At 41.6% G+C, this 24,916-nt stretch overlaps 1 protein-coding gene across 9 annotated transcripts in view; it reads right to left on the bottom strand.

The window, feature by feature from the left end:
* The window catches only part of cacna1g (calcium channel, voltage-dependent, T type, alpha 1G subunit), a 353,368-nt gene that overhangs the window by 59,299 nt on the left and 269,153 nt on the right, over positions 1-24,916 (bottom strand). For 7 of the 9 annotated variants that reach the window (XM_085415758.1, XM_085415759.1, XM_085415764.1 and 4 more), the window contains 6 exons: positions 22,741-22,809; positions 19,579-19,763; positions 5,238-5,364; positions 4,398-4,523; positions 4,174-4,263; positions 2,851-3,064 (listed from right to left, as the gene is read on the bottom strand). In XM_085415758.1, coding sequence (XP_085271884.1) covers positions 2,851-3,064; positions 4,174-4,263; positions 4,398-4,523; positions 5,238-5,364; positions 19,579-19,763; positions 22,741-22,809 — 811 coding nt within the window. The remainder of the gene's footprint in view (positions 1-2,850; positions 3,065-4,173; positions 4,264-4,397; positions 4,524-5,237; positions 5,365-19,578; positions 19,764-22,740; positions 22,810-24,916) is intronic. The other 2 variants (XM_085415761.1, XM_085415760.1) reach the window with 1 other exon arrangement.

Raw genomic sequence — 24,916 nt, 5'->3', positions numbered from 1 at the left:
CGGCACATCTCGCCGTGACACATGTCCAGTTATTTACAAATCAGTACCTATTATCCGTGACCTACTCCTACATAATGCTGGTGTCATCAAAGTAAGCATCTGTCACGCTACGCTTATCTGAGTTTAGCTGCACTAAACCAAGAAAACAAAAGATTGCTGAGATCTCAAAGTCAAAGTAGAGCTGCTTATAGATTCTTGGCTGGTTTTACTAACTTCATGACTCCACTTACCAGCTGATCACTTTCATTCAGAGTGAAATATCGAACAAAGTGTTTACAGTCTTGTTTGAATCAAAGATGATGAATGACTAGCGAGTGTGGTAGCGACTTTTTGTCCAGAGCCACCGACAGCTCAATTTTACTTACTTAAACTTCTATGTTAACGTTTGTTTACTATAGTGATGTCGAGAAGTTTCCTCCAGTACCACCTTGAGGTTTGTGTTTCAATCAAACAGTAAACTAAATAATATAAATGTCAAATACTGCGTTTATCGAATCTACGTATGTTAGCATGCTGACAATAAGAGTTAGCTTAAAGCACAGCTATGCTAAAGTATACTTCTATGCCCATTACAACATTTATGTTCTCAGTTTGCAACACTTTTTTCCAAAAATGTCACCACGCTTTCAAATGACAAAATGGCTTTGGTGCTGAGAAAAAATATTATTGTAACTAAAAGAAAAGAGCATCATAAGCATATACTGAGAGAATTACACCACGTCTGTCTGGAAAACACTAAAGGAAACTCTGGAATTCTTATGTGGAAACATCTTTTTCCCTTCTCTCCCTCTCGCCACCTGAGTTTCCCTGCTAATTAAATTTTACACCAAAGTCTTCCTTTCTTGTGGTGTTGGTGGTGCAGCAGCAGCGGTGCGGTGCTGTGAACAGTGGATGGATCACGAGCGGTGTGGAAGAGCTGTGAAAGACAAAGGCACGACAGAGAAAACAGGTAACAGCATGTCCAGCGGACTGAGAGCTGATGGGAGAGAGGCAGGGGGGCGGGGACGCAAGATGGGGCCCTACCTCCCGTGATCATTGAACTTATTAACCCTAGCCACCGTTAATGGGTGGTCGTGGTCGGTGGCGGTGTGGGGTTTTAAAAAGGGACACACAGAACATGCTGGAAACTCTGTACCTTTCAGTGTGCCGTCAGAGAGGGCCCAACTCACCCCCGGAACCAATAAATCTAGAGGAATGAGAGCATGTTAGTCAGGCAGAGGCCGAAGAAAGCGAGAAAGGAAAGATGGCTGAAAGTTAGAGACAGAAGAGAGTCAAAGAGATAGAAAGAGGGAAAGAGGGATGGAGTAAGGCTTAGAAGGTAGCGATGAAAGGTTAAGCTGGTTTGTGTGCCTATGGTTATTTTCGTCTTTCCAGAGATTCTGAGTCCAGTTCTTTGGATGAAAAACGTTCACATGTCACAAACCAAAGGTTTCAAAAACACCCGCTTTACAAATTGTCGAGTTACAACTGCAACTGTTATGAGCAACTTTTCATTTTCGTATTGCTGTTTTACTAAGGAATCAACTGGCCTTTAGCCACCCTAAAGACCAAAACAAAAAAGCATCCTGGCAAAAAATACTGAGCCAGAAATTAAGAAGAGAACCGTTTCAATGAAAAAAAATCAGAGAAGGAGAAAAAAAAAGCAGGGAAAGAAACTCAGAGATGTAGAAGAAGACGAGTTAAAAGGGCCTCTTGACATATACTGTGTGTACACGTAGACTGTGTGTGACAGGGTCGGGGGTGAATTTCTTGATTGGATGAGATAGCCTTGGCGGACACCTCCTGTAAAAGCAAGATCAATTTCCATCTGTATTTCTCAAGAGCTCGACGGAAACATTCCGGTTATCAAATAAAATTATATATATATAAAAGAAATGAAAAGGTTTGAGTTTTTTGCCTTTTGGCTTAAAAAAAAGTGTCCACTGCTCCTTGTACAAAATATAGACATATATATAAAAAAGTGCCTTTGGAATAGATTCGGCAAAATACTGTACAGGCATGAGTATAGGCCTCAAATTCCCAAGAAGGGTAATGCTAGCAGAAGCTAGCACTGTTTTGTGGGGTGTAGGAGGCAGTGGAAAGTATTAAAATAGGTAAAAAAAAAAAAAAAAAAAAAAAAAAAAAGCAGTTTGTCATCAACTCCTATACAGCCGGAGGTGAGGGTGGGACAGGCGTGAAATTAGCTCTAACTCCTTCGCAAATCTCACAAGCTACAGCTGAAACTCTTCCTCCTTTTCTTCCAGATTTTGGTCTATCCCTGCTCCTCCGGCTGTACTAAACCGCATGCAGAAGAGAGGAAGGGAGGGGGGGTCATCTCCTTTTCGGGCCACGGTGATGAAATCATTGACTCCCCCTCCCTCTAGCTCTGTATACCCACCACCATGCAAGCCCCATCTGTCAGCACTCACTGGGCATGCTCCAAGGGGCCATCCCAAGCACGGTGTCTACGGTAGACCAGGCAAGTTAAGGGAGGAGGGAAAGGGTGGCGGCTAACTCCAGCGGTCATCAGTCCTAATTCTGCGAGCCTGCCGATTGTGGGAGCTTTTCCAGCTTGATTAATTATTGCTGGGGTCGAAGAAAAGCCTCCACAGCCTGCAGCAGACTCAACAGAGCCAGAGCAGGTGACCACCAGACTGGGTTAAGAATTCTTTCCATTTTACTCACGGTAAAAGGGAAAGAGGATGGTCGAAGGAAAGGGAGTTCTACCGCAGAGTAGCAACTATATTTGATACTAGCTCACTAATTGCGTTTTTCCGTATTCGGCCAAATCAAATTAAAAAGCAAAAAGGAAAAAAAAAGGCTCAAGCTCGAATCAAGCAGGACTCAGAAAGATGTGGAAAGACTACCGACCAGCCAGCTCCTTCTCCTTACTCCGTCTCTTTTTCTCCATGCGTTTCAGTCTCTTCTCCTCCCTGCGTTTGGCCTCCTCGGCCTCCTGGTGGCGCCGGCATTTATGGAAGTTCTCCACCACCACGCCTACAAACATGTTGAGCACGAAGAAGGCGACGATCAGGAGGAAGGAGATGAAGTAGAGCAACATCCATGGGTTGTAGTTCATTATAGGCTGAAAAACAACAGAAAAATCAGGAAGGACGTTAATTCAGGCTGGCTGCAGACACAATCAGGTTAGATCAGCTGATGTTGATGCCCGCCCACGTCAGCTGATGGCCCAGGTAATGTCCTTCCACACATCGAACTAGCAAAGCTGCTTTACCTTACTCACAAGTGCTTTGTAGCTGCAACCTGCAACCTACGGTCAAATCGATCGTGATCGGTTATGTTTCCGTTTCCATTTGCAGTACTGGCCTTAGAGTTGTAATTTTTTTATTTGTCCACCGGGTGGCGCCCTTGCTCCACATTTGACCCCGGGCTGGAAAACAGCGGGCTGCTTAAACAGACCTGCGGGAAACGAAGCCTCATTTCCGGCGTGCAGCAGCGGCTTCGCCCGCTGATCGGGCGGGACCATTTTCGGCCCCTAGGACCGTTTGAGGGTGCTTTTTTTTTTTTAATCAACAGGAAATGACGTATTTGTTGTGACGTGGTACCGGACGTGTGTGTTGGAAAAAGGGGTCCGACGCAACATGCCCCGGTCATCGTCGGGAGTTAACCCGGGAGGATGCACTGATTTCGGCCTAGAGGAGGAGCATTTGCGCCTGGAGACCATTTTCTGGTCCTGAAAAAAAAAAAAAAAGGCGATCGGAATGAAGGTTGGTGCCAATCTTTAGTCCATCTAAAGGCCTAATTATAATAACATATAATATTACTTCAAATGTTTTTTTTTTTAAATATTTCGTTTTGTTTTGGGGGGCTAAAAAAAAAGGATGCGCTAATGTAATTAAACTGCGATTAAAAGGGTTAAAATCCGCGAAATGTAATTAAAACTTGACATGAATATTTCAAGGAGAAGTAGGTCTAAAAGATTGGCTAATTTAAAGTGGAAAAAAATATTAATATATAAATTTTTTACAGCGCTTTTTAGGGCGTGGTCGATTTGTGGCTCTAAGCCCGATAGTGTATGCATTTTTCTAGGACCCCCCAGAGGTTAAGAAGTCTTCATCACTCATTCTAAGTAATGACTGCCTGCCAGGTACGGCTGTATTAGACGAAATCCAGAAATTATATTGAACAGCCAAGGGACTTGCCAACATTTTGTGTGCGCAATTTAACATTTACCTGTTGGTCAACTCCCACAGCATCAAGCCCATCGTACATAATGTCGACCCATCCATCTTTTGACGCCAGCACAAAGAGAGACATCAAGGCCTGAGAAAGGATGACAGGGTTGAAACATAAACACGGACTAAAGTTAAAAATCGTTGAAAAACGTGATCAGCATCATCAGTTTTTTTTATTCATGCATCTGTCCATCAGGAATCTTGACATTTCGAATGTCTTACTTGTCCTAGGTTGTCAAAGTTGTACTTGTGTCTGACCCACTTATAGCTGGCTTGCAAGCAGTCTGACTTATTGGTGATGTTCCTTACATCCTCTCCTTGACAAATGAAGAATTTTCCCTTGAAAAGCTGAGGAGAAAACACACACACACATACATTTGAACCACCACAAAAACACTGTTAAGTTTGTATGGCTTATAGGTGACCCTGCTGTGATTGGACTCCAGGTTTTGAAAGCTTTAGTTCAACCCTGAGAGTATGTGTTTCATATTACACGATTTAGGGTGATATGGGACTTTGCAAAGTGTGTATGCTCTTTACTGAAGCTATAAAAAGCTCCAAAAGCACATCGACACTGAGCGACAACATATGGATCGGTAGCGTTGGGAACACTGGAGGTTGAATTCGGCACTTGATGAGTGAATATTCCAACTGCTGCCTCATGGTGTCATAACAGCCATTAACCCTTTATGACCTTACTTTACTTGGACAGATGGTTAAAGGACATTAATGTCCTGATGGCAGACAAACAGGAGTTGGAACTACACCAAGGCCACAGAGCTTGTTGGTATGGATTGATCCTTGGGCTGTTAGCCATGAAAACTCATTGCGGCCACATAAGCATACATAAGCGTCCAGGCCTATGAGTTATAAGTCGGACAGTGCATAAAAAAATAGCTGTTTTTCTGATAGCCCTTCCAGATGTACATACACCCAAGGTGGTTCGGGAGAGGGTGGAGACCTGCGCGAGCATTCAATCACATGTCAAATTGCTCAAGCAGGCTTACAGAGTCTTCTCATTAGGTCTGTGCGTATACTCTCCATTTCCCCCTCCCCTCTCACCTGTACTCCCAGGATGCCAAAGATAATGAAGAAGGCACAGCAGATGACCACGATGTTGCCGATGGGCTTCAGGGACGACATCAGGGTCTCTACCACCAGCTTCAGGCCCGGGGCTCTGCTGATCACGCTGGAACATGGCACACAATGAGGCATTAGTGCACTATGTGTGTGTGGGGGTTTGTGCAGGACACTCTTAGGTCAGTTACTGTGCAGCTCACACCAGATGGAGAATGGATGCCTGCAGCGATCCAACCCGCAACCTCATCATGCCCCCTACCCCCCAGGCCTTCACTTCAGGCACTTTTAGACACGCACGCAGCCCCTCCCTCCATCGCAGTTTGTTTATTTGCTGTGTCTCTCATTTGCTCCCTCTTTTCTTTTCTTTAAAAACACATCTCTTTGCTTATTGCAGTCAAAGAAACAGAGTCTTCTAATTAAGCTACTGGACTGATGAGGATGGTTCATTAGCACCAGCAGGGCACCTGGCACTGCACTGCACAGCAGCTGTGCTTCTCTGACAGGGAGAAACTCAATACACAGATACTACACGGAACCTAACGGGTAACGCGCTCGCCTGCACGGGCTTTCTTTTCAAGCAAGCACTAAACATATGAGGTGATCAGGTGATTAAAAAACAAACTGCCACACAGTTTCTCAGCAGCCAAAGCCGCTGAGGCGATAATCTTCTCTGCCACTGTCTATTTGTCTTTGTCTACACTGTATGTTTTTCTCCAGGCTGACAATTGAGTGATAGAACAGTCGATAGCACATTAAGAGAAGACATGAGATAATAAGGAGCCAAGACTGACCAAGGTCGCAGTGATCAATAGCCCTGATCAGAGAATTACAAGTCAGTGGCTGCCCTTTTTTTCCTGCCTGCACTTCACTGCTTTTTGCTATTTTAACTATTTGTTTATTGAATGTTTCAACCATTTGTGTGTGTATGTGCCATTTGGTCTAAAGTTAGGGAAGACAGGTGTAGCTATTAGATGTGGTATAAGGCTTAACCTCAGCTACTTCACTAAACTGAACTTCTCCATTCGTTTTCTATTATCAGCGCCTCTTGGAGTATATTTCTAATCTGACAAAATAAGAAGGCATGATTTGTATTAAAGACTACCCAGCAGGCTTGTGCTTCATTTTCACCGAGTTAAACAGTATATCTGTGAGTTACAACTATAAAGATTATGGCTATAGCATGCTAAAGAAACTTGTTTGCATTAGCACCTTTGTGCTCCACACTGTAGTCTAAACATGGCTGCGTCTGGATGCAAATAAACAAACATGGCAACAACCAAATGTTGAAGCTTCAACATGTGAGTACAGAAACCAATCGATGTCACAGCCTCAAAACATGTCAGAGGAGATTGCTTTAATCAGCGTAGACATATTTATTGCCAGTATTCACAGCAGATTCTTTCTTTAGGCAAACAGGAAATGGGACGTGTTGTCTAAAAAAGGTTAATCTAGCAGAGCGAGGGATCTCAAATCTGAGAATCTCTTTAAGAATCTCTTTGCAATGTTTGAATTTTTACATGTTATTGGCTATAACTTTGCATCTAGGGCAAAAATTTGAAATTGATTTATTTGTCTTTGGTGTCTTTCTGGTGTAAATAGACACTGTTGTTAAAAGTGAAAAACCTTGTGGTGGCTGGTAGTGCTCCCTCACATTGTGGTTTCCACTCACCATCTTCAAAAGAACACCCCAGGTCCTGTTCACATTTGGTCTTAATATTTAGTGGTTCAGTCTCTGTGAGAGTCCAAAATACTGTAATGTGCTCAGGACCAAAGTGGCTCCAATGTGTTTGACTCACTGCCATAATAGGCTGAGGCTCCACATCTGGCCTATAGAGGGCACTAGTACTCAAGGAGTGCAACTGTGAATGTCTCAAGGGAGTCATTCTCCTGTTCTTTGACAGCATGTTTGCATTCAGTCCCTTGGCAATGACACTGATCAAAGTCCAGTTTCAGTCTGTAGTCATTTCTGGTAAAAAAAAAAAAAAAAAAAAAAAGACCAAATGACGTCCAGGTTTTACTCATATTTCTTTTCATGGTGGATTTTAAAGCATTTGATTAAACTTATTCCATTTACCTACTTAAATTTACCAAGTGACTTTATTAACTTTTTACTACAGTTTTACTAAACTGAATAGGACACAGAGCAATGCTTGGTTTCCACCAGAAAAGTTGTTAAGAGTCATTGCTTTCAGGAGTTAACAGACTAGCATCCACCCAACAATACTGCATGCTGTGTGGCAGCTGTGTGTCATGTAGCTTCAGCTCTAACTGCGCAGTGCTTTAGACACACTGCTGCTGCTAGTGCCAGGAGAGAGATGGACTGTGGGGAAACAGTTTAGCCCTCAGTATTTAGTAAATATTAGACGTTCAGCCGAAGAAAAGACGTTAAGTTACTTGCATAATATTAGCTTAGTTCTTTTCAACTTTTTAAAACTTAACTAAGTGTAAATAACACTTCCAAGCACCATCCAACCATTTTCTTCCAATAATCTAATTCAGGGTCACGAGGCAGGGCTGGAACCTATCCCACCTGTCATAGGCAGAGAGTAGGGTGCACCCTTCAAGTAGAAGAAAAGTCCATTTACCATGGAAGGACAGACAACTCATAACGTTCAGATCTCTGAAAAGACACGTCTATTTTGAAATACACATAACCGACCTATTCAAGTGGTTGTGTGTTGAGTAGCCTGAATAATTGAACATTTTTGACCAGTTTGCTGTAGTTCCCGCACACTGCTGAGTCGCATATGAACACCTCAGACGAGCCTCTGTACCTTTTCACGTCCTTTCAAACCAAACTCTAACAAGTACGCTGAAGTGAAAAGGCTTATTAAGGAGAGAAACTATGGAGAGACGAGGCTCTCACTCTAAGTCAATACACATCAGAGTTTCAAGATGGCGCCAGTGTGTGTGGCTCGCCGTCTGGCTCTTCCTCTGTTGTGTTTGCTTATGTTGTTTTTTATTGCTAGAGTCAACTCTCTTTTAATGTACAATCGCCAAAAACTTTTGGACCTCCGACTAGTTGCCAGTGATCTTACCAATACAACTTATAATGGACATAAGGCGTTACCTCCATTCCTGTCTGGGATACCAGCTAGCCTCTGTCGGACCCCGGCCCCAGCCTCACGGCGAAAGCGTTTCAGACGCCGGGGCAAACGTAGCGGTCTACTCGTGAAACTTAAGGCGTACTTGGTGCGCTCTTCTCCGGCTCTTTGGAACGAACGTGGATCGGTACCTTGTCATGCCTTTTCTCCGTGCTCTCTGGAGCCCATCGATGCCTGGCTGGTGCCCGTTGTTGGCTCGGATCAGATGTCCCAGCCACGAAAGATTTCCCATCCTCGTCAGCACGGTGCGAACCTACAGAACCTGCGGCCGCTGCGTCGGGTCTCGCTGTCAGCCACGAACACGCTGACCTCCACCAGGTTTGGATTGGTGAACACTAGATCGCTGAGTAATAAAACTTTTATTTTAAGGGATTTATTTACAACCCAAGGACTGGATTTCCTCTGTATAACTGAGACATGGTTGAGGGCCGGTGAGTCCAGCGCTTTTACAGATCTCTTACCTGATGACTGCTGCTTCTTAAACTCTCCTCGAATATCAGGCAGAGGAGGAGGACTAGCGGTTGTTTTTAAGAAGCAGTATAAATGTAAACCACTGCCATTATTAACCTCACCTAGTAGCTTTGAACTGAGCATGTTTGAGCTAGGTCGGTCTCACACAGTGCTCTGTGCTGTGGTTTACAGACCCCCAAAATACAATAAGAACTTCTTAAATGACTTTTCTGATCTGTTGGCTGAAATTATGCCAAAATATGATCATGTCCTTATTATTGGGGACTTCAATATTCATGTGTGCTGCCCTGACAAGCCAATGGCAAAGGACTTTTTAAATCTTATTGACTCTTTTGATCTTGTGCAACCTGTGTCTGTGCCTACACAAAAATATGGGCACACGTTGGATCTTGTTTTAACTCACAATTTACCTGTCTCTAACTTAGAGGTTTGTGATGTTGTATGGTCAGACCATAGGCCTGTCCTGTTTGAGGTTTTCCTTCCTTGTACTAAAGTTAATCTTCCTCCTGTTGCTGCTAGGAGCTGTCGTATTTTTAACCCTTTCTCTGCTGGACAGTTTTCTATTGTTTTTAATCAGAACGGCGGCCTTCCTGATTTCATATGCAATGATACAGAAGAGCTGAGTACGTGGTTTTATTCTGTCTGCCAAACTGCTTTAGATTCAGTGGCCCCCTTTAAGCTTAAGCAAGTTAAAGCCAAATCTGAACCCTGGCTGAATGAAGACACCCGGGCTGCCAGAAGAAAGTGCAGGAGAGCTGAACGTAAATGGAAGAAGGATCAACTTCAGGTGTCATACCAAATGTTACAAGATTACTGGAATTCTTACCAGAAAACTGTAAAAGATGCTAAGAGGAAACATTTCGCTACTATTATTCAGGCAAATTGTCGTAAGCCTCATGTCTTATTTAAGACTATTGATATGGTCCTTCATGCTCCACAGTCTTCTGTCGAGTCTTCTCAGGAAATTTGTGAAAACTTCCTACACTTTTTTATTGATAAAGTGCTATCTGTCAAAGCACAGACTTCCCAGTCCGTTCCCGACCCTTCTACCCCTGTCCCTAGTTCTGCTGTCTTTGACAGGTTCGAGCCAGTTTCCATGCTCTGCCTGCAGGAGTTGGTTGCTCACATGAAGCCCTCAGGTTCCCCTTATGATGCTCTCCCTCCTCGATTTTTCAAAGAGGTTTTTCTCACTATAGCATCAGCTGTACAATCCATTGTAAATAGTAGTCTGTCCTCTGGTGTTGTACCTGTCAATCTCAAACATGCAGTGATTCAGCCTCTACTCAAAAAACCTGCTCTTGATCCTGATATTATTGCGAATTACAGACCTATTTCCAAACTGCCTTTTATCTCAAAGATTCTTGAAAAGGTAGTTTACAAGCAATTAATGTCCTTCCTAGAAGAACACGGTATTTTAGAAGTTTTCCAATCTGGTTTTAAAGCTTTACATAGTACTGAATCTGCCCTTTTAAGAGTTTTTAATGATGTGTTTTTGGCAAATGACTCAGGTGACTGTGTTATTATTGTGCTGTTAGATTTAACTGCTGCTTTTGATACAGTGGATCATAATATTTTAATTTCCCGTTTAGAGCAGTTGGTGGGTATGCGGAGTACCGCACTACAGTGGCTCAGATCCTATTTGGCAGAGCGAACTTTCTCTGTGAAACTAGGGGAGTTTGTATCCTCTACTGCTTCTCTTCAATGTGGGGTTCCACAGGGTTCAGTTTTAGGCCCGCTTCTTTTCTCTCTATATCTCCTACCCCTTGGGTCTATTTTCAGGAAACATGGGATTTCTTTCCACTGCTACGCCGATGACTCCCAGATTTATTTCCCACTTAAAAAGATAAATGGCTTCTCAGTAGACCCGCTGCTCAGATGCCTTGATGAAATAAGGACTTGGATGGCTTTGAACTTTTTACATTTTAATGAACAGAAAACAGAAGTGATGGTTTTTGGTGGCGCTTCTGAGGCCACTATTATAGATCTTGGTTCACTGGCACAGTATGTTAAACCAGTCATCACTAATCTGGGAGTTAAAATAGAGGCAAATCTTAAACTTGAAAGCCAGGTCAGAGCTGTTGTAAGATCTAGCTTTTTTCATCTGAGGGAATTAGCCAAAATAAAGCCTATCTTATCGAAACAGCATTTTCAGACAGTAATCCATGCCTTTGTTACTTCTAGGCTGGATTATTGTAACGCACTTTATTTTGGGGTTAGTGATGCGTCCATTAGGCGCCTGCAGGTTGTGCAAAATGCTGCAGCACGTCTTTTAACTGGAACAAAAAAGTTTGAGCACATTACCCCTATTTTAATTTCACTCCACTGGCTACCTGTACATTTTAGGATTGTTTTTAAAATTCTCTTATTTGCTTTTAAATCTCTTAATGGCCTGGCCCCCCCCCTACCTCTCGGAGCTACTACAACCATATACACCTGCCCGTTCCCTTAGGTCCGCCAATCAGCAACTCCTTAAGGTACCGAAAACTAAGTATAAACTTAAAGGTGATCGTGCTTTTGCTGTAGCTGCTCCAAAGTTGTGGAATGATCTGCCCTTGCATGTTAGGCAGGCCTCTTCTCTCTCCGAATTTAAAAGTCTTCTTAAAACATATTTATTCGCTGAAGCCTTTGGCATTGATTAGAGGGGTTGACTCAATTTGTTTTAACATGTTTCAATTTATTGTATCTATTTATTTTATCGTATCTCATTTTAATTTTCTTTACGTATGCTATTAACATGTACAGCACTTTGTGAAACTCTGGTTTTATGTTAAAGTGCTTTAGAAATAAAGTTGGTATGGTATGGTATGGTACATGAAGGACACGCTGCAGTGGGCTTCTCTCCGTTATGTCTATTTGCATATGGCACAAAAAGGAGGATGAGGGGAAGCTGAACGGAGAGAGCAGAAGGAGAGAAAGAAGTTTGCTTTGTCTGATCTACCTTCTGCATAATTTCATGGCGGTGTCCTTGTTTTGCACCGCACAAAGGAGCAATGAGGAGCGTGCCACGATCCTCACCACCTGCACACATGCACCACCCATCTCTCTCTCTCCCACTTCCTCTTCTTCCACCACCAGCTTATTCCTCACACGGAGTAAAGGGAACAACAAGTAGGGCAATAAGTGGCAGCCGTACTCCCACAGTGCAAACACTGGGTGTAATTAAGCGACGCCGAGAGATAGAAATAGGGAACAGAGGGAGGAGAGGAGGGCTGGTGAGTTGCAGGAATACAGAGGGAATAAAAAATGAGGCAGCTCTTCTTTTCTTGCTTTTTTTCTCACTTTTTTTTTGGTCAGAACTTTGCCTGTCACTCCACCTAGCTCTGTGAATTTTCTTCTCCTTTTCAGCCCCCAGCTGGCGTTCCTCATCATCGCTTCAGCCCAATCTCTCATTGTGCTTACGGAAATGCAAAAGAAAGACAGTGACATGTCACATCGCAGGGTTAGGCACTTGTAATTATATGTTATAAGTCAATTAGGCCACCAGCATTGAGGTAATTACATCATCATCAACTGACGGATGTGCTCAAAAGGCTGATCCGATCGAGGTCAACCACAACAGGGGATTCATCGATAAAAGCAACCTGCTGGCTCTCTCTGACCTCGACACTCCGGTCTGCCTGCGATGGAGCTCGGTGGCAGCTATAACTAATGATGAACGTGGAGAGGGTTTTGGGGTAGGGGTTTCTAGGTTGCACCTTAATTGTCGATGAGCTGTAGGTGCTGTGGGGTGACATAAAAGTGCCACTCGATGACATGGGGGGTGTTAACTCGCGGGACCTCCCCGAGGACTGCCCTCAGCTCAGGTAGTGGGCTTGATGAATGACTGCAGAGGTGTGTGAGTGCTCCCTGTTAAACAAAGCCGATGCATCATTCTGTCACATGCACAGATGCACACAACACACACGCGCGTGCAATGAATGCTATCATTAATATCTCTAATGAGGAGGAAACAGCAACAGACTCCTGCGTAACGTCTGTTGCAGTAAAACTCATCCAACATACACGGCTAGTTTAGAGCAACCGCTTCACCTTATTGCACTTAAGATGTGCAAAGTGCATATTGTAACTAAGTATTGTAGCCTTAAAACTTGGTCGTCTAAGTTGCTACAGCTTTTTAGGCCCTGAGGACATGAATGATTGTTGATTGAGTTTTCTTCTCATATCGGCGTCGGCAGCTCTGATGCTGCCTGCGTGAACCCCCATGTGCCACCGCGGTGCCGGAGGGGAAAACACAGACGAGTTCATATTTAATTAAAATACCCAGTGAGTGTGAGTTTGCCACAGTTGAATTGGGGTGATAACAAGCTGATATTGAAGGAAATTCTGTAGCTTTATGAAGCCGTGCCTGTTTTCTGGTGTGTTTGGGGAATTTGGGGGACTAACTGATTTAATGTTACAGTTTGGAAGTTTTACACATACATTATTCTGGTTGAGCGGTTGCTGTAATTTTTTATTTAACAAACTGGCAAAATGGTAATGACATGTTCTAGTAAATATTTTTAAAAGGGCCCCGTTGTGCTCATTTCCTGCTTCATAATTTTATTTTTGGACTCGACTAAAGTAGCTTTGCATTGAGTCATGATTGGAAAACAATCATTTGTCTTATACCGGGGCTTGGCGCAGCTATTCAGTTGATTTTCTGTTGGAACCAAGTCATTTTAGCTCCTTTCCCCTTCCCTTTAAGCCAGTTTTCTTCTGATTGGCTGCCCCTTGTAAACAGAAGGTTTGAACAGCTGGTGGGTTGGGCTTCTGCACTTAAAACAGTCTTAATACAGGAACAAATAAGGAAAAAAACTCTGGAACTGAGCAGCAACCTCCATGTGACTAAGAAGAAATTGGTGGTTGCCCGTGAGATTGATTATTTTCATTTATTTATTCATATTGTTGTCGGTGACCAAATGCAAGTAGTTGTGGCTACCAGACCTAAGTGGTGACCTTGAGCTTGAGGATGCAACACCTACAGGTGGCAACAACTTTCAATCACAAGGTGATTGTTCTTGTTTCTCGCGTTGGAGGCAACCTGTTTCCAAATATTTAGGATCCTAACCCAACTGACACATCACTGTCATCCCGATTGATTCAGTCTGAATCAATCTGCCCCTATGAGCTGAACTAGGGGACACAACTTATGTGGTTACTGACTCTTTGTATTCTTGTTGTATTCAGAGACATGTTGAAGCAGCAAGCATGCCAACCATTCTGCAGTTAAACCGCTGACCTTCAACAACTACCTCAGTACTTCTAGAGGACTTTCTGAATTTCAGTTTCAAATCTGTGAGGTTCATGTGAATTTTAGACATCAATAGATTTGGATTTTCACTGATATATCATGGTTAATCACTGTATCCACAAACTGATTCGATGTAATTGCCAAATTGACGCCACTGCCCAACCATTCTATTGCTTACTGATAGCAAATTGACTCTTGCTGTTTTATTGTGGTTTTGACACATCAAAGTCACTTTGAACATAGCAGCTGACAGCACGTGGGCACAGTCCTGATGACCATCTTTGAAGCAACCCATTTTAAAGGCAACGCTATGCAAGATCATAAGTAGTAATAGTTTTTTGTTGCACTATGGTACCCAACCACTGTTTTCTCTAGTGTCATTTCAGCCTAAGTAAGGACTCAGCAGTTACTTTGGCTGAAAGTTAAAATCTGATATTAAGAATCTTACCAGCCATTCATACATTTCTTGTGCTTATTCTGTTCTCCAAATATGTAATTTCAAGAAGTCACCTTGAAATCTCACATTAATCTGATGGCAAGTCAATGCACCGAAACTCTGTTCTTAAACTAACTAGACTAATTGCTCTGTGTTGTAAATGACAATAAAGTATCTATTGTATTCTATTCCATTCTCAGACAAATAACACTAAATTGTCCTGATACTGGGTCTTTCTGTGTTTCCAGACTTGTTTGTTGGAATATTCTGTGTGATTCATAGTTTCATGGTTATATTTACGTTGTGTATAAAGTATGCTTCAGTTAGCCTTCAGTTCTTAGTCATCTTAGAGTTTTCAGTGCATCGTCTTCCCCTGTGTTTAGTCAGCCTTGTCTTCATGTTTGTTTATCTCTTGTCTCCATTGTTGCTGTCCCCGTATCTGTTTCTCTGTAGACTTTTTTTCAGTTTTTCTGTAATTATGTCCTCAGTCTCCCTCTGCTCGTGGTCACGTCGTCAGCTCATACTGTGTGTTTTTTTTTATTTTTCTGCGAGTTCCTTTTTTTTTAGTAGTTTACATGTTTTCTAGTTTCCGGTTCCTAGTACCTAATTTTGTTTTTTGTATTTCCTTTGAGCCTCTAGATTTGGCAATAAAACTGCTTTTTAGTTAATTATCTCTGTCTCCAATGGCTGCACCTGGGTCCTGCCCAACCTAAATAATCCAGCGTCTGCACTATGTAGCAGCTATCAGTGGTCCTGCATCTTATGCGATTTGTTTTTTATGCTTAAATAGAGAGGAAAAGTTAGCTAGTTAGCTTGTTTAGTAAACACGTGAGGGAGTATGATTTGACAACTAATGTTGATGTCCATACAACGTCCTGTTAATGTTTGAAATGATCTGTGCCAACACAGCTACAGGCATCACTGCTCTGCGTCTGCATCTTCCCAATGAGGCTGATTAAGCTTTTAGCACTTCAGTATTAGTTTTAGTAGTAGCTAGCTTCAAGAAGCACAATTTTTTGCTGATAATTGTTTCGCTTCTGAAGTCAGTGTTGTCATCTTCCAAGCAACAGTTTTAAGTACAGAGTACACTATAATCAGACTATACCGTATAAACCAGAGCAGCAAACTTATAGCTTAATATAGCCTTTAAAGCTGCGCTCCTTCTTATGGATTAAAAGTTAATAACTTAAAAATGATTTTTGGTATTTCTTTCCTTTAATTCATCTGCAGCCTCAGCAGAGAAGAGAACCAAGCTCCACAGCTCAGCTCTTTCTTATTCTCTTCTTCTCTTCCTGTCTTTTCTCTCTCCTTTGCTTTCTGCCTCTCTTTGTATCGAGTCTAGATCTGCCCATCGTTCCCTGCCATTCTGCATCTCCGTCAAACTGGTGACATCATGCCTGAAGGAAATTGTTGCCCTTTGCTCCTAAAAATATTTCCCCCAGACTCAAAATAGGTCCAATTTCCTCTTGTAATTGTTTCATATTTTTTTCTAATCTGACTTTAAAACCGTTGCTAGCCCTGTTAATACAAACTCAGCTGTCATCTGAGGATTAAATAAAGCAGGGCGTATAACAGGAAGACTTAAAGAGGATTCAGCGGCATTTAGAAACAGGTGAATCTCTTCAAGCATTTAGTTTGTCACAGTTGCACCAAATTTAATTAGGAAGCCACTCATTTGACAGCAAGCTTATACTTTTAATGTCACATTACCATTTCAGTAAGACAGCACCAGGGCTGAAGAAAGACTGATTTTTTTGCATTGAGGGATTTCATTAGTTACAAATTCATCCCACAGTGTGACTGCAAGCCCAAACATATATCCATAATGAATTATCCACAGGAAGATCACGGGCTTTCTAAAAGGGCACTCACAGTGATTCCCCTGCCAAAGCCAGTGCCAATGCAAATGCCAGTGTCAGCGCCAATGTCAATGCAAAAGCCAATTCCCTGTTTAGATTCTTCTTTTTCCTTTTTTTTTTTTTTGCAGAGAATAATTATGGATCCATACCAAATTCCACTCGGTCCTTCATCTGCCCATGCTTCACTTCACCAACAAGATCAGTGCAATTCAGCTCAGTAGTTTTGCTGACAAGATTGCACTTTGCAAGAAGTTGCTTATGAATCCTCTAAGGTCTAAGGCAGGGGTGGGGAACTCCAGGCAACTTCATGACATGTTGAGCAGTAATTTTTGGCCATTTGGATGAAGGACACATCTAAAACCTGCAGGACACCGGCCCTTGAGGCCTGGAGTTCCCCCACCCCTTGTCTAAGCTGTCATTGGTGATAACTCATACAAACAGAAAAAAGCCAACACAAATATAAATGGAACACTTTTTAGTGCGTGTCAGTAAGAATGGTTACGTCCTTTGTCCCTGATCGAGTAGACTTGAGAGAACAATTTAATAAAAACAAAAGTTGCAAATTCTGGCTAGGATTGGCGTCATCGCCAATAATTTAGACCTCAGAGGGTTAATGAGATATCTATTTAAGCCTTTTTTTTAGCAGCATCCGTAACCGTTAAACAGAACATGCACAAACCAGTAACTAATAAAGATTAGAAGTTAATTACTTGTTACAATAGTTTAAAAGGGACTATATTTATGCCTCAATTTCTCATTCAACCCACACAATCCTCAGTTTGCATTAAAACAGTCTTTGCTGTTGTAGAAGGTTTTACAGTGACTGATAACAGACACTTAACTGTTGTTATGTACTAGTAAACGCTGCTAACACAGATACGATGTGGACATTAGGTTAATCCAGTTTTGAGCATAGTTTCTTTTAAAAAGAACAGCATTGTAGCTACTAAACTACTGATGCCTACATGTAGGAACATGAAGAAAACACTACAAACAAACCCCAAACCAAGTAACTTCTGAAGGCTGGAATGTGACAGAAAAGTGATGAAAAAAACAGAACCTGGCCAACTAACTGGAAATTCACCCAGTTTAATTAAACCCAAACATTACAGAACGAAGTCAAAGACGAAAGTAGCGCTTTGAACGCAGGAGAGCAAAAGCAGTCTCGTCAAAACATTTCACTTTCATGTCAAAGGTGAAAGTTAAAAAAGCAAAAGGATGGGGGAAAGAGATCAGTGCTGTTCAGCGGGTAAATTTGGCAGGATGAAAATGAATATTTGATTTTTGTGCTCTTCCCGAGAATGGTGATAAATATTCCCTTCACGAGCTCCCTTCACGAGATGAGACATCCAAGAGGCTGCATGTGTACACACACACACACACACACACACACACACACACACACACACAAAGAATGGATAAAACTCAAAGCAGTGCAAATATTTGGAAAATACAAAATCGATGTTCAAATCGGTAATTTCTGAATTATTTCCGCTCAAATAAACACAACTGTGAAATTGTGTGCACGCTGACATTAACATGAATAAAATGCTAAAATAAATGCATACACACATAGACACACACACTGACGCACTTGCATCTCCTTACTGAGACTGAGAGGAAGTTTGTTCCTACCTATTTATGACAACACTTGAAAACATATCGTTTTTACTACTGGAACTATTGAACCAAGGATTTGCAACACTTTTACGTTTGCTGTATTTAAGAGTCTTTCCTATATATGTCTTTTAACATTGCTCACCAGCTACTGATTATTATTATTTTATACTGTCATGTGAAAAAGGAGGTTTTCGCAGACTTGTATAGAGTCCTGTGAAAAACGAAATACGCCCCATGATTCAAGAGCTTGTAGACCCTTTTTTTTCACACTTTCCGCTCACATGATCAACAGGACCTCTAAATAGAAAAAAAACACTTGGAGTTTAACATATTGGACTCTCCACCTTTTGCTTGTAAAAGTGAAGAAGGTTCTAGGATCTAAGGAGCTTGGAAAGAAAAGTGTCTGGACTTCTTTCATTTTCTTGAAGACGTTTTACCTCTCATCCGAGAAGCTTCTTCAGTTCTAAGAGCAACTGGTTGAGATTATCAAAGCTTCTCAAACAGCCACTTCATAAACGCATGGCACAGCATAGAAGAGCCATCTCGACGGGACAATCTGCTGTCCATCTGCATCTAAAGGACAAAGGTCACTCTTTCAAAGATGCCAACGTTCACATTTTGGACAGAGAAGACAGATGGTTTGAAAGAGGAGTGGAAAAGCCATCTATGTCCACTGTGAACAATCATCTTTGAACAGAGGTGGTGGCTTATGACACCAACTGTCTGCCATCTGTAATCCAGTTTTGAGATCCCTTCCCAGACGCCTTAACACCCACATCCTGGACCATCTGACCTCAGTAAATCACATGATAGGGTGGGGCTAGGTTTCACAATGAACTCACCCAAAACCTTGGCTGATTGTGACCTACACAGCTTGGCTTGTGTGATTAGGTTGAGGATCAATAGGGGGTCCATGACCCTCTTGACGACACTCCCATAGGGCTTTAAATCTGGGACTCTCCACCAGTTGCTCTTAGAAGCTTCTCAGATGAGCGGTGAAACTTAAAGAAGTCCAGATGCCTTTCTTTCCAAACTCTTTAGACTACGATGAGCTGGATGACTAAAAACCTTCACAGACAAGTTTCTTGGATAAACATCAAACCTAAAGTTCAGTTTCCTTCTTTTTCTCAACCTCTCAAGAGTACCATGACCACACAGAAACTCATTATCTCCATTAAAGTAAGTCTGAGTTGTTGTTAGTCAAAATAACACAAAGTTGGTGTCAACAGTCCTGACAACCACAGATAAACAACTGCATATTGTCTGTGGTTGTTCACGTTCTCAACTATAAGGCATTTACCACAACTGCTTGCTCCAGAAGTACAGTACTGCATACCAGCTTGCTGTGAAGCTCAGATGAAAAAAATGTGCTAATGCATCAAAAGCACCCATATCCATTTTACAGCAGGCCAGGAATATCAGCAAATACGTATATTGATAAGAAGTATTTGAAGCGCCTTGAGGCGACTTTTGTTGTGATTTGGCGCTATATAAATAAAATTGAATTGAATTGATAAGAAGTATTGGTGTCAATGCTGTTATCAATAAAATGCTAACAACAACCATCCCCAGGGGAAGTTATCTATGACGTTCAGTCACTTACCGTAGCGGTCTCAGAGTTCTCAGCAGCCTCAGCACTCTGAGCATGCCCAGGATCTTGGTTTCGGATTGGGAAATGAGAGACACCAGGATGTCAATAACAGAAATCATGACGAGCATCCCGTCCAGAACGTTCCAGCTGCTCCTCAGGTACGCCTTGTCCCCGAAAAAAAAGCCCATAGACACGATCTGGACAGCAAAGAAGACAACAGTATGTTATTATAAAGCAGAAAGCACTGAGTTTAGACTGCCGAGTGCCAGTTTGGTTTGGATATTAGTTCAAATGAATTATTCACCATGAATATAAGTGGCTGACAAATGATACACGAATCAGTAATTTAATATCTATTTTTGTCACTGTGGCTGCAATTTGTTTATCAAGCCAGTGTTCTATTTATTAGGAGTCGGTGCTTAATGTCCCATACGCCCAGCTTATTGACTTAGTGAAGTGACTGTTTGTGTGGCAGTGATGATCATAAAAGCTGCAAGCGCTCCAAACTTCATGTCTATTTCCATAGGTTTCACTCATCACGTATTCTGCTGATGAAGCGATATGCATTCCAGAACATTATTCCCTGAGATCAAACTTATTAAATTAGGCCAAGACAACAGTTTTTGCATCATGCAGTTTCACAATACTCCAACTGAAAAGATGAGAGGCGATAAGATCGTTTGTATAAGTCGATACTAATCAATATAGCGGACAATTAATTAAAAAAGGCTGCTACAGAGGCCTTTGTTTTTGATTTGGACTTGACAAGGCCATTGCGACACTTGACTCTCTTCTTTTTCAGCTGTTCTCTTGTACATTTTCAGCTGTTATATGATAAAGTTTGGGAAGCTCATCTTGTAACCGGAAGGTTGCCAGTTCGATCCCCAGGTCTGTCTGTCTTGGTTGTTGTGTCCTTGGGCAAGACACTTCACCTACCGCCTACTGGTGTTGGCCAGAGGGGCCGATGGCGCGATACGGCAGCCTCGCTTCTGTCAGTCTGCCCCAGGGCAGCTGTGCCTACAACTGTAGCTGCCTCCACCAGTGTGTGAATGTGAGAGTGAATGAATAGTGGAATTGTAAAGCGCTTTGAGGGTCTCGAAAAGCGCTACATAAATGCAATCCATTATTATTATTATTGTTATTATAAGCTTTCGTTCTCAAACACATGGCCTCGCATTTGACCCAAGAATACTTTGGCAGTCCTAGGAGTTTATGGTCGACTCAATGGCTGCAAGGTGTTGATGTCCTGTTGCTGCGAATCAAGCCCAAATCATCACCCTCCACCTCCGTGCTTTAGAGCTGAAGCATTTGTGCCAATATTTGATTTTTGCTATATATTATGGCCAAACATTTCCACTTTGGACTTATCTGTTCAAAACACATTGCTCTAGAAATCTTTTGGTTTGTTCAGCTGCAGTTTTCCTCAGCTGTGCTGCCATAGTCTTTTTAGAGTGAAAAGGCTTTCATCTAATAACCCTTCTAAACAAGCCATAATTTTTCAGTCTTCCATGAACTTTTAACATTTAACTGAAGCATGTAGTGACTTTTTAGTTTTTAGGGTTTTTTTTCAGTTTCTCTGAGCATTGCACAACCTTGATATGAATTTACTGGGACATCTACCCCAGGAAGATTAGCAGCTGACTCAAATGGTTTCCCCTTGTGAATAATGTTTCTCACGGTAGAATAATGGACTTGTTTGTAAATTGCCTTATAACCCTTTCAAACAGACAGACCACACAGACCTAAGTCCTCCAGATGTGCAAACTGCCAAACAATGTGCAAACTTCTGGTTTTATGGAGGTGCTCACACTTGCTGATGATCAATTAGTCAAGACCATTTGACTACGTGTCAGTTAGTCTGCCACTTACTTAATTCTGGCTGCTACTTACCCCCTGAATTCCTATGGAAACAGTTACACAGCACTTACTTACTCACACAATGCTTCATTTTCATTAAATAAATAAATGTACAGTAGATGAATATATAATATATAATATTTATATACAGTCACTGAAAAAGTATAGATGAAAAATTCAGTTGCATTTCATGTAACTGCTAACAGCTCAGTCACCTGAGGGCAACATGGGACATCAACTACACACTAAACATCTGTCAGAAGTCAACAGGCGTAAAAATACAATGTGTAATATTTAACAATGCAATCTATTTTTAATATGAAAGGCTTCCACTCCGTGTTCAGCTGCTTTTAAAAAATAAAATAAAATAAAAACTCCCTCCGAAATGGGGCAATAGACTTATTATAGTATTATAATTGAAACACGAGATAAAAGAGTAGACGCATAGTTGTTTCATTTTTTAAATGCTAAAATCTTTCATGCTAACCATTCGCCACTGTTACATTTTTGCATCACACACAGATTCCCTGAGCATTAGATGATAAAACCAGTGCTCTGTGTGTGCGTATTTGTGTGCCACCCCAACGTTTGTGAGTCGCCGGGACCGAAAATAGAGAAAGAGGCTTTGAATGAGTGACACCGATGAACTTTCCTCCCCTCTGCCTCCGCGAGCTCCTGCCCACGCTGCCATGGACCTCCATTCAAAGCTGGGCCATTTGAATACTGGCGAGACAATCCTCCTCTTAGCATTATGAAACTGCCCTCAGAAGGTGTGCATTCACTGTCTGTTCACCTCTCTCGTTCTCCCCCTCCCCTCCCTCCCCCTCATGCCCACTCTGTTTTCTTTTCTATTATGGAATCGTTCCACTACATGCAGGTATCAGGCAGACTCTGTTATCGCTACAGCTTTGTGTCTTGGAGGTTTTGGGAGTGCGCTTTGGGTTTCTTCCTCTCATGCAAAAATCTTTGTTTTGTTTGCAAACACCAGGGTGTCAAATCATTTTCGTTTAAACTTCAGAGCAAAGTTGAGCAAAGTCGCGCTCTCGATGCGAGGCAACCAGTGTTTTCACGGCACCAAAATAACCTGACCTACCAAATATTTTGAGGCACGAGAGCTGAAATCAACTAAGTGAATAAAAACAGGAGTCAGGGATAACTTCATGGGAGAATGAACAGCAGATATTTGAGTCTTTAAAAGGGTAAAAGTAAGTATGGAGTATGCAACATCCTCTCACACAGTGGCTAAAATGAGCAAAGCCTTTCACAAACTTTGCACTGGAGTTTAAAAGGTATTGTTGGCAATTCAGCGTGACTCACCTTTACAGTCATCTCAGTCACAAAGATTGCTGTGAAGATGTAGTTGGACACTGTCAGGAAAACCCGCTCCTGCCAAACAAAAGGGAAAAGGAAAGAAGAGAGTGAGAGAGAGGCTTCGTTGAGCGGAGGTAGTTCTCATGAAATGTTCTGAGCACCTTTTTTTTTTACTCAGTTTGTTGTTTGCTTCTAAGCTGACTAGTGTACAGCTGAATAATGCATGAGAGCTGCTTTCCACATACACTATCTGAAAACATGTTTGTGCAAACACCCCTATTGTACGCTCTCTAATGATAGCTGGCAGGCAATTATAACGTTTACTTTGTATTAAAACAACATGAAATATTGAAACAAGGGATCTGATTTGGTATTTATGCTCGCAACCTTATAAGAGCGGTAAAAAAATGTACTCAAATATCTCATAAATCCCCGAGGGGTAAAATTCAAGACAATAAATGAGATCAAATAAAAGAAAAAAAGGAATTTTTGTTTTTTAAAACAATGCAATGATAGAAAAACTCTTCAACTCCCTGAATAAACAGCACTGCACTGGGAACAAGTGGAATAATAACAACAGCACACTTTAAAAAATTGTTCTTTTAAATACAGTTGAATGCTGAAAGCACTGGTGCCTTTGAGGAGTAGCACAGGAATGGTTATTTCAGCTATTTTGTGTTGGTGTACATTACTGTGCAAAAGTTTCGAGTCATCATTCATTTCTTTATTATTCTGTTTCCAAGGAACCTGACTTTCTTCATTTCTTTTTTTAAAGAGTCTTGAATAGTAGTTCTCCAGGCTTTCTGAAGGTCTTTCACAGTTTTCTTTGGACATTGGCTGCTTTTTCACTCAGTTTTAGTCGGGTCCTTTTACCTCATTTTCAATAATGTTTTGTTTTATTGTGTTTGTTTGTCAAGCCACTTAAACTGACCTACGAATCATTCAATCACAAAGGTGGAATTTTGAGAATAAACTACTATCATGTTAAAAAAAAAAAATATTGGTTCTAAAAACATGTCATATATTACAAAAATAAGCTGTTTCTAGCGATTTCACTAGGAACAGTATTATACTGCAAAGCATATTTTCAGTATAATGTACATTATACTGCACACTGAGCTTTTAACTGCTGACAAATCACACTGTCAGCACTTCACTGTAAGTTAACTGTGAAATTTCTCACAGTGAAACACACACTGCTTGTGTTGAGAAACAACAATTAAAGGCTGAAATTGGCACTTCACCAATTAAACAAGCATGTTGCATCAGATGCTTTATTTTTTCATGAGAGAGTCATTTTCAAAAACAAGCACCATTAATTAGTTGTGTGTATGCACACAATTCAACACCATATCTCCATCTATACACAATCATATCATTGCGCTCCCATGCTCCCCTGTTGCCTGAAGCAGTATCTCTCAGTAGTTTAGTGTGTGCGCATGCAGGAGAGGATGGGAGCCTATTTACTGAGCTAAACAAGGACTGAGGAGAGAAAACAAGCACGAATAAGATCCTTTCACTGAGTGCTTGTTTACCCTGCATCCCCTCTGTCTGAGGAGACATGACCCTGTCCTGCCACTGAATGTACATGTGTGCGTGTGAGCGTGTGTGTGGGTTTAGGTGGCTCTCTTTCCCACGGCCTCCAACTACCATCACACATACTCAGTGGAACGCAAAGTTATGCACACACGTATAAACAGAGATGGCAGTCCTGTGGCGATTTTTTTGAAGTCTCTGAGAACGTCAGGCATGACATCACTGGGAATGCTGTCGTAGCGAGGGTTTATAAATTCCAGTCTTGACATTAGCCATTCCTGTTCTCTGTAAACAAGTGTTCATACCTCCATTCATTACAAAGCAACAGAAATTTTGATGTTAAATTTTAAAGTGTGCGTCACTAACTAAGCTGCAAAAAGTGCAATTTGTTCTCGGTCTAATGTTCAGTTCACTTTTATTTATATAAGATCAAATCAGAGCTACAGTCGCCTAAAGGCTCCTTGTATTGAAAGGTAAAGACCCAACAATAATACAGAGAAAATCCCCACAATCTCACAAACCTTATGAACATGCACTTGGCGACAGTGGGAAGGAAAAACTTCCTTTTAACAGGAAGAAACATTACATAATATATCTCACTTAGCCAAGCACCTTTTTAATGTCTTTTATCTAAGGGGTTTTCACA

Source organism: Rhamphochromis longiceps, linkage group LG8, assembly GCF_057381845.1.
Source record: "Rhamphochromis longiceps isolate RC_006_pf linkage group LG8, R_longiceps_female_GT1.1, whole genome shotgun sequence".
NCBI classification, from domain to species: Eukaryota; Metazoa; Chordata; class Actinopteri; order Cichliformes; family Cichlidae; genus Rhamphochromis; species Rhamphochromis longiceps.
The sequence above is the reverse complement of the archived record's forward strand: the minus strand, read 5'-3'. Positions and strand labels throughout refer to the sequence as shown.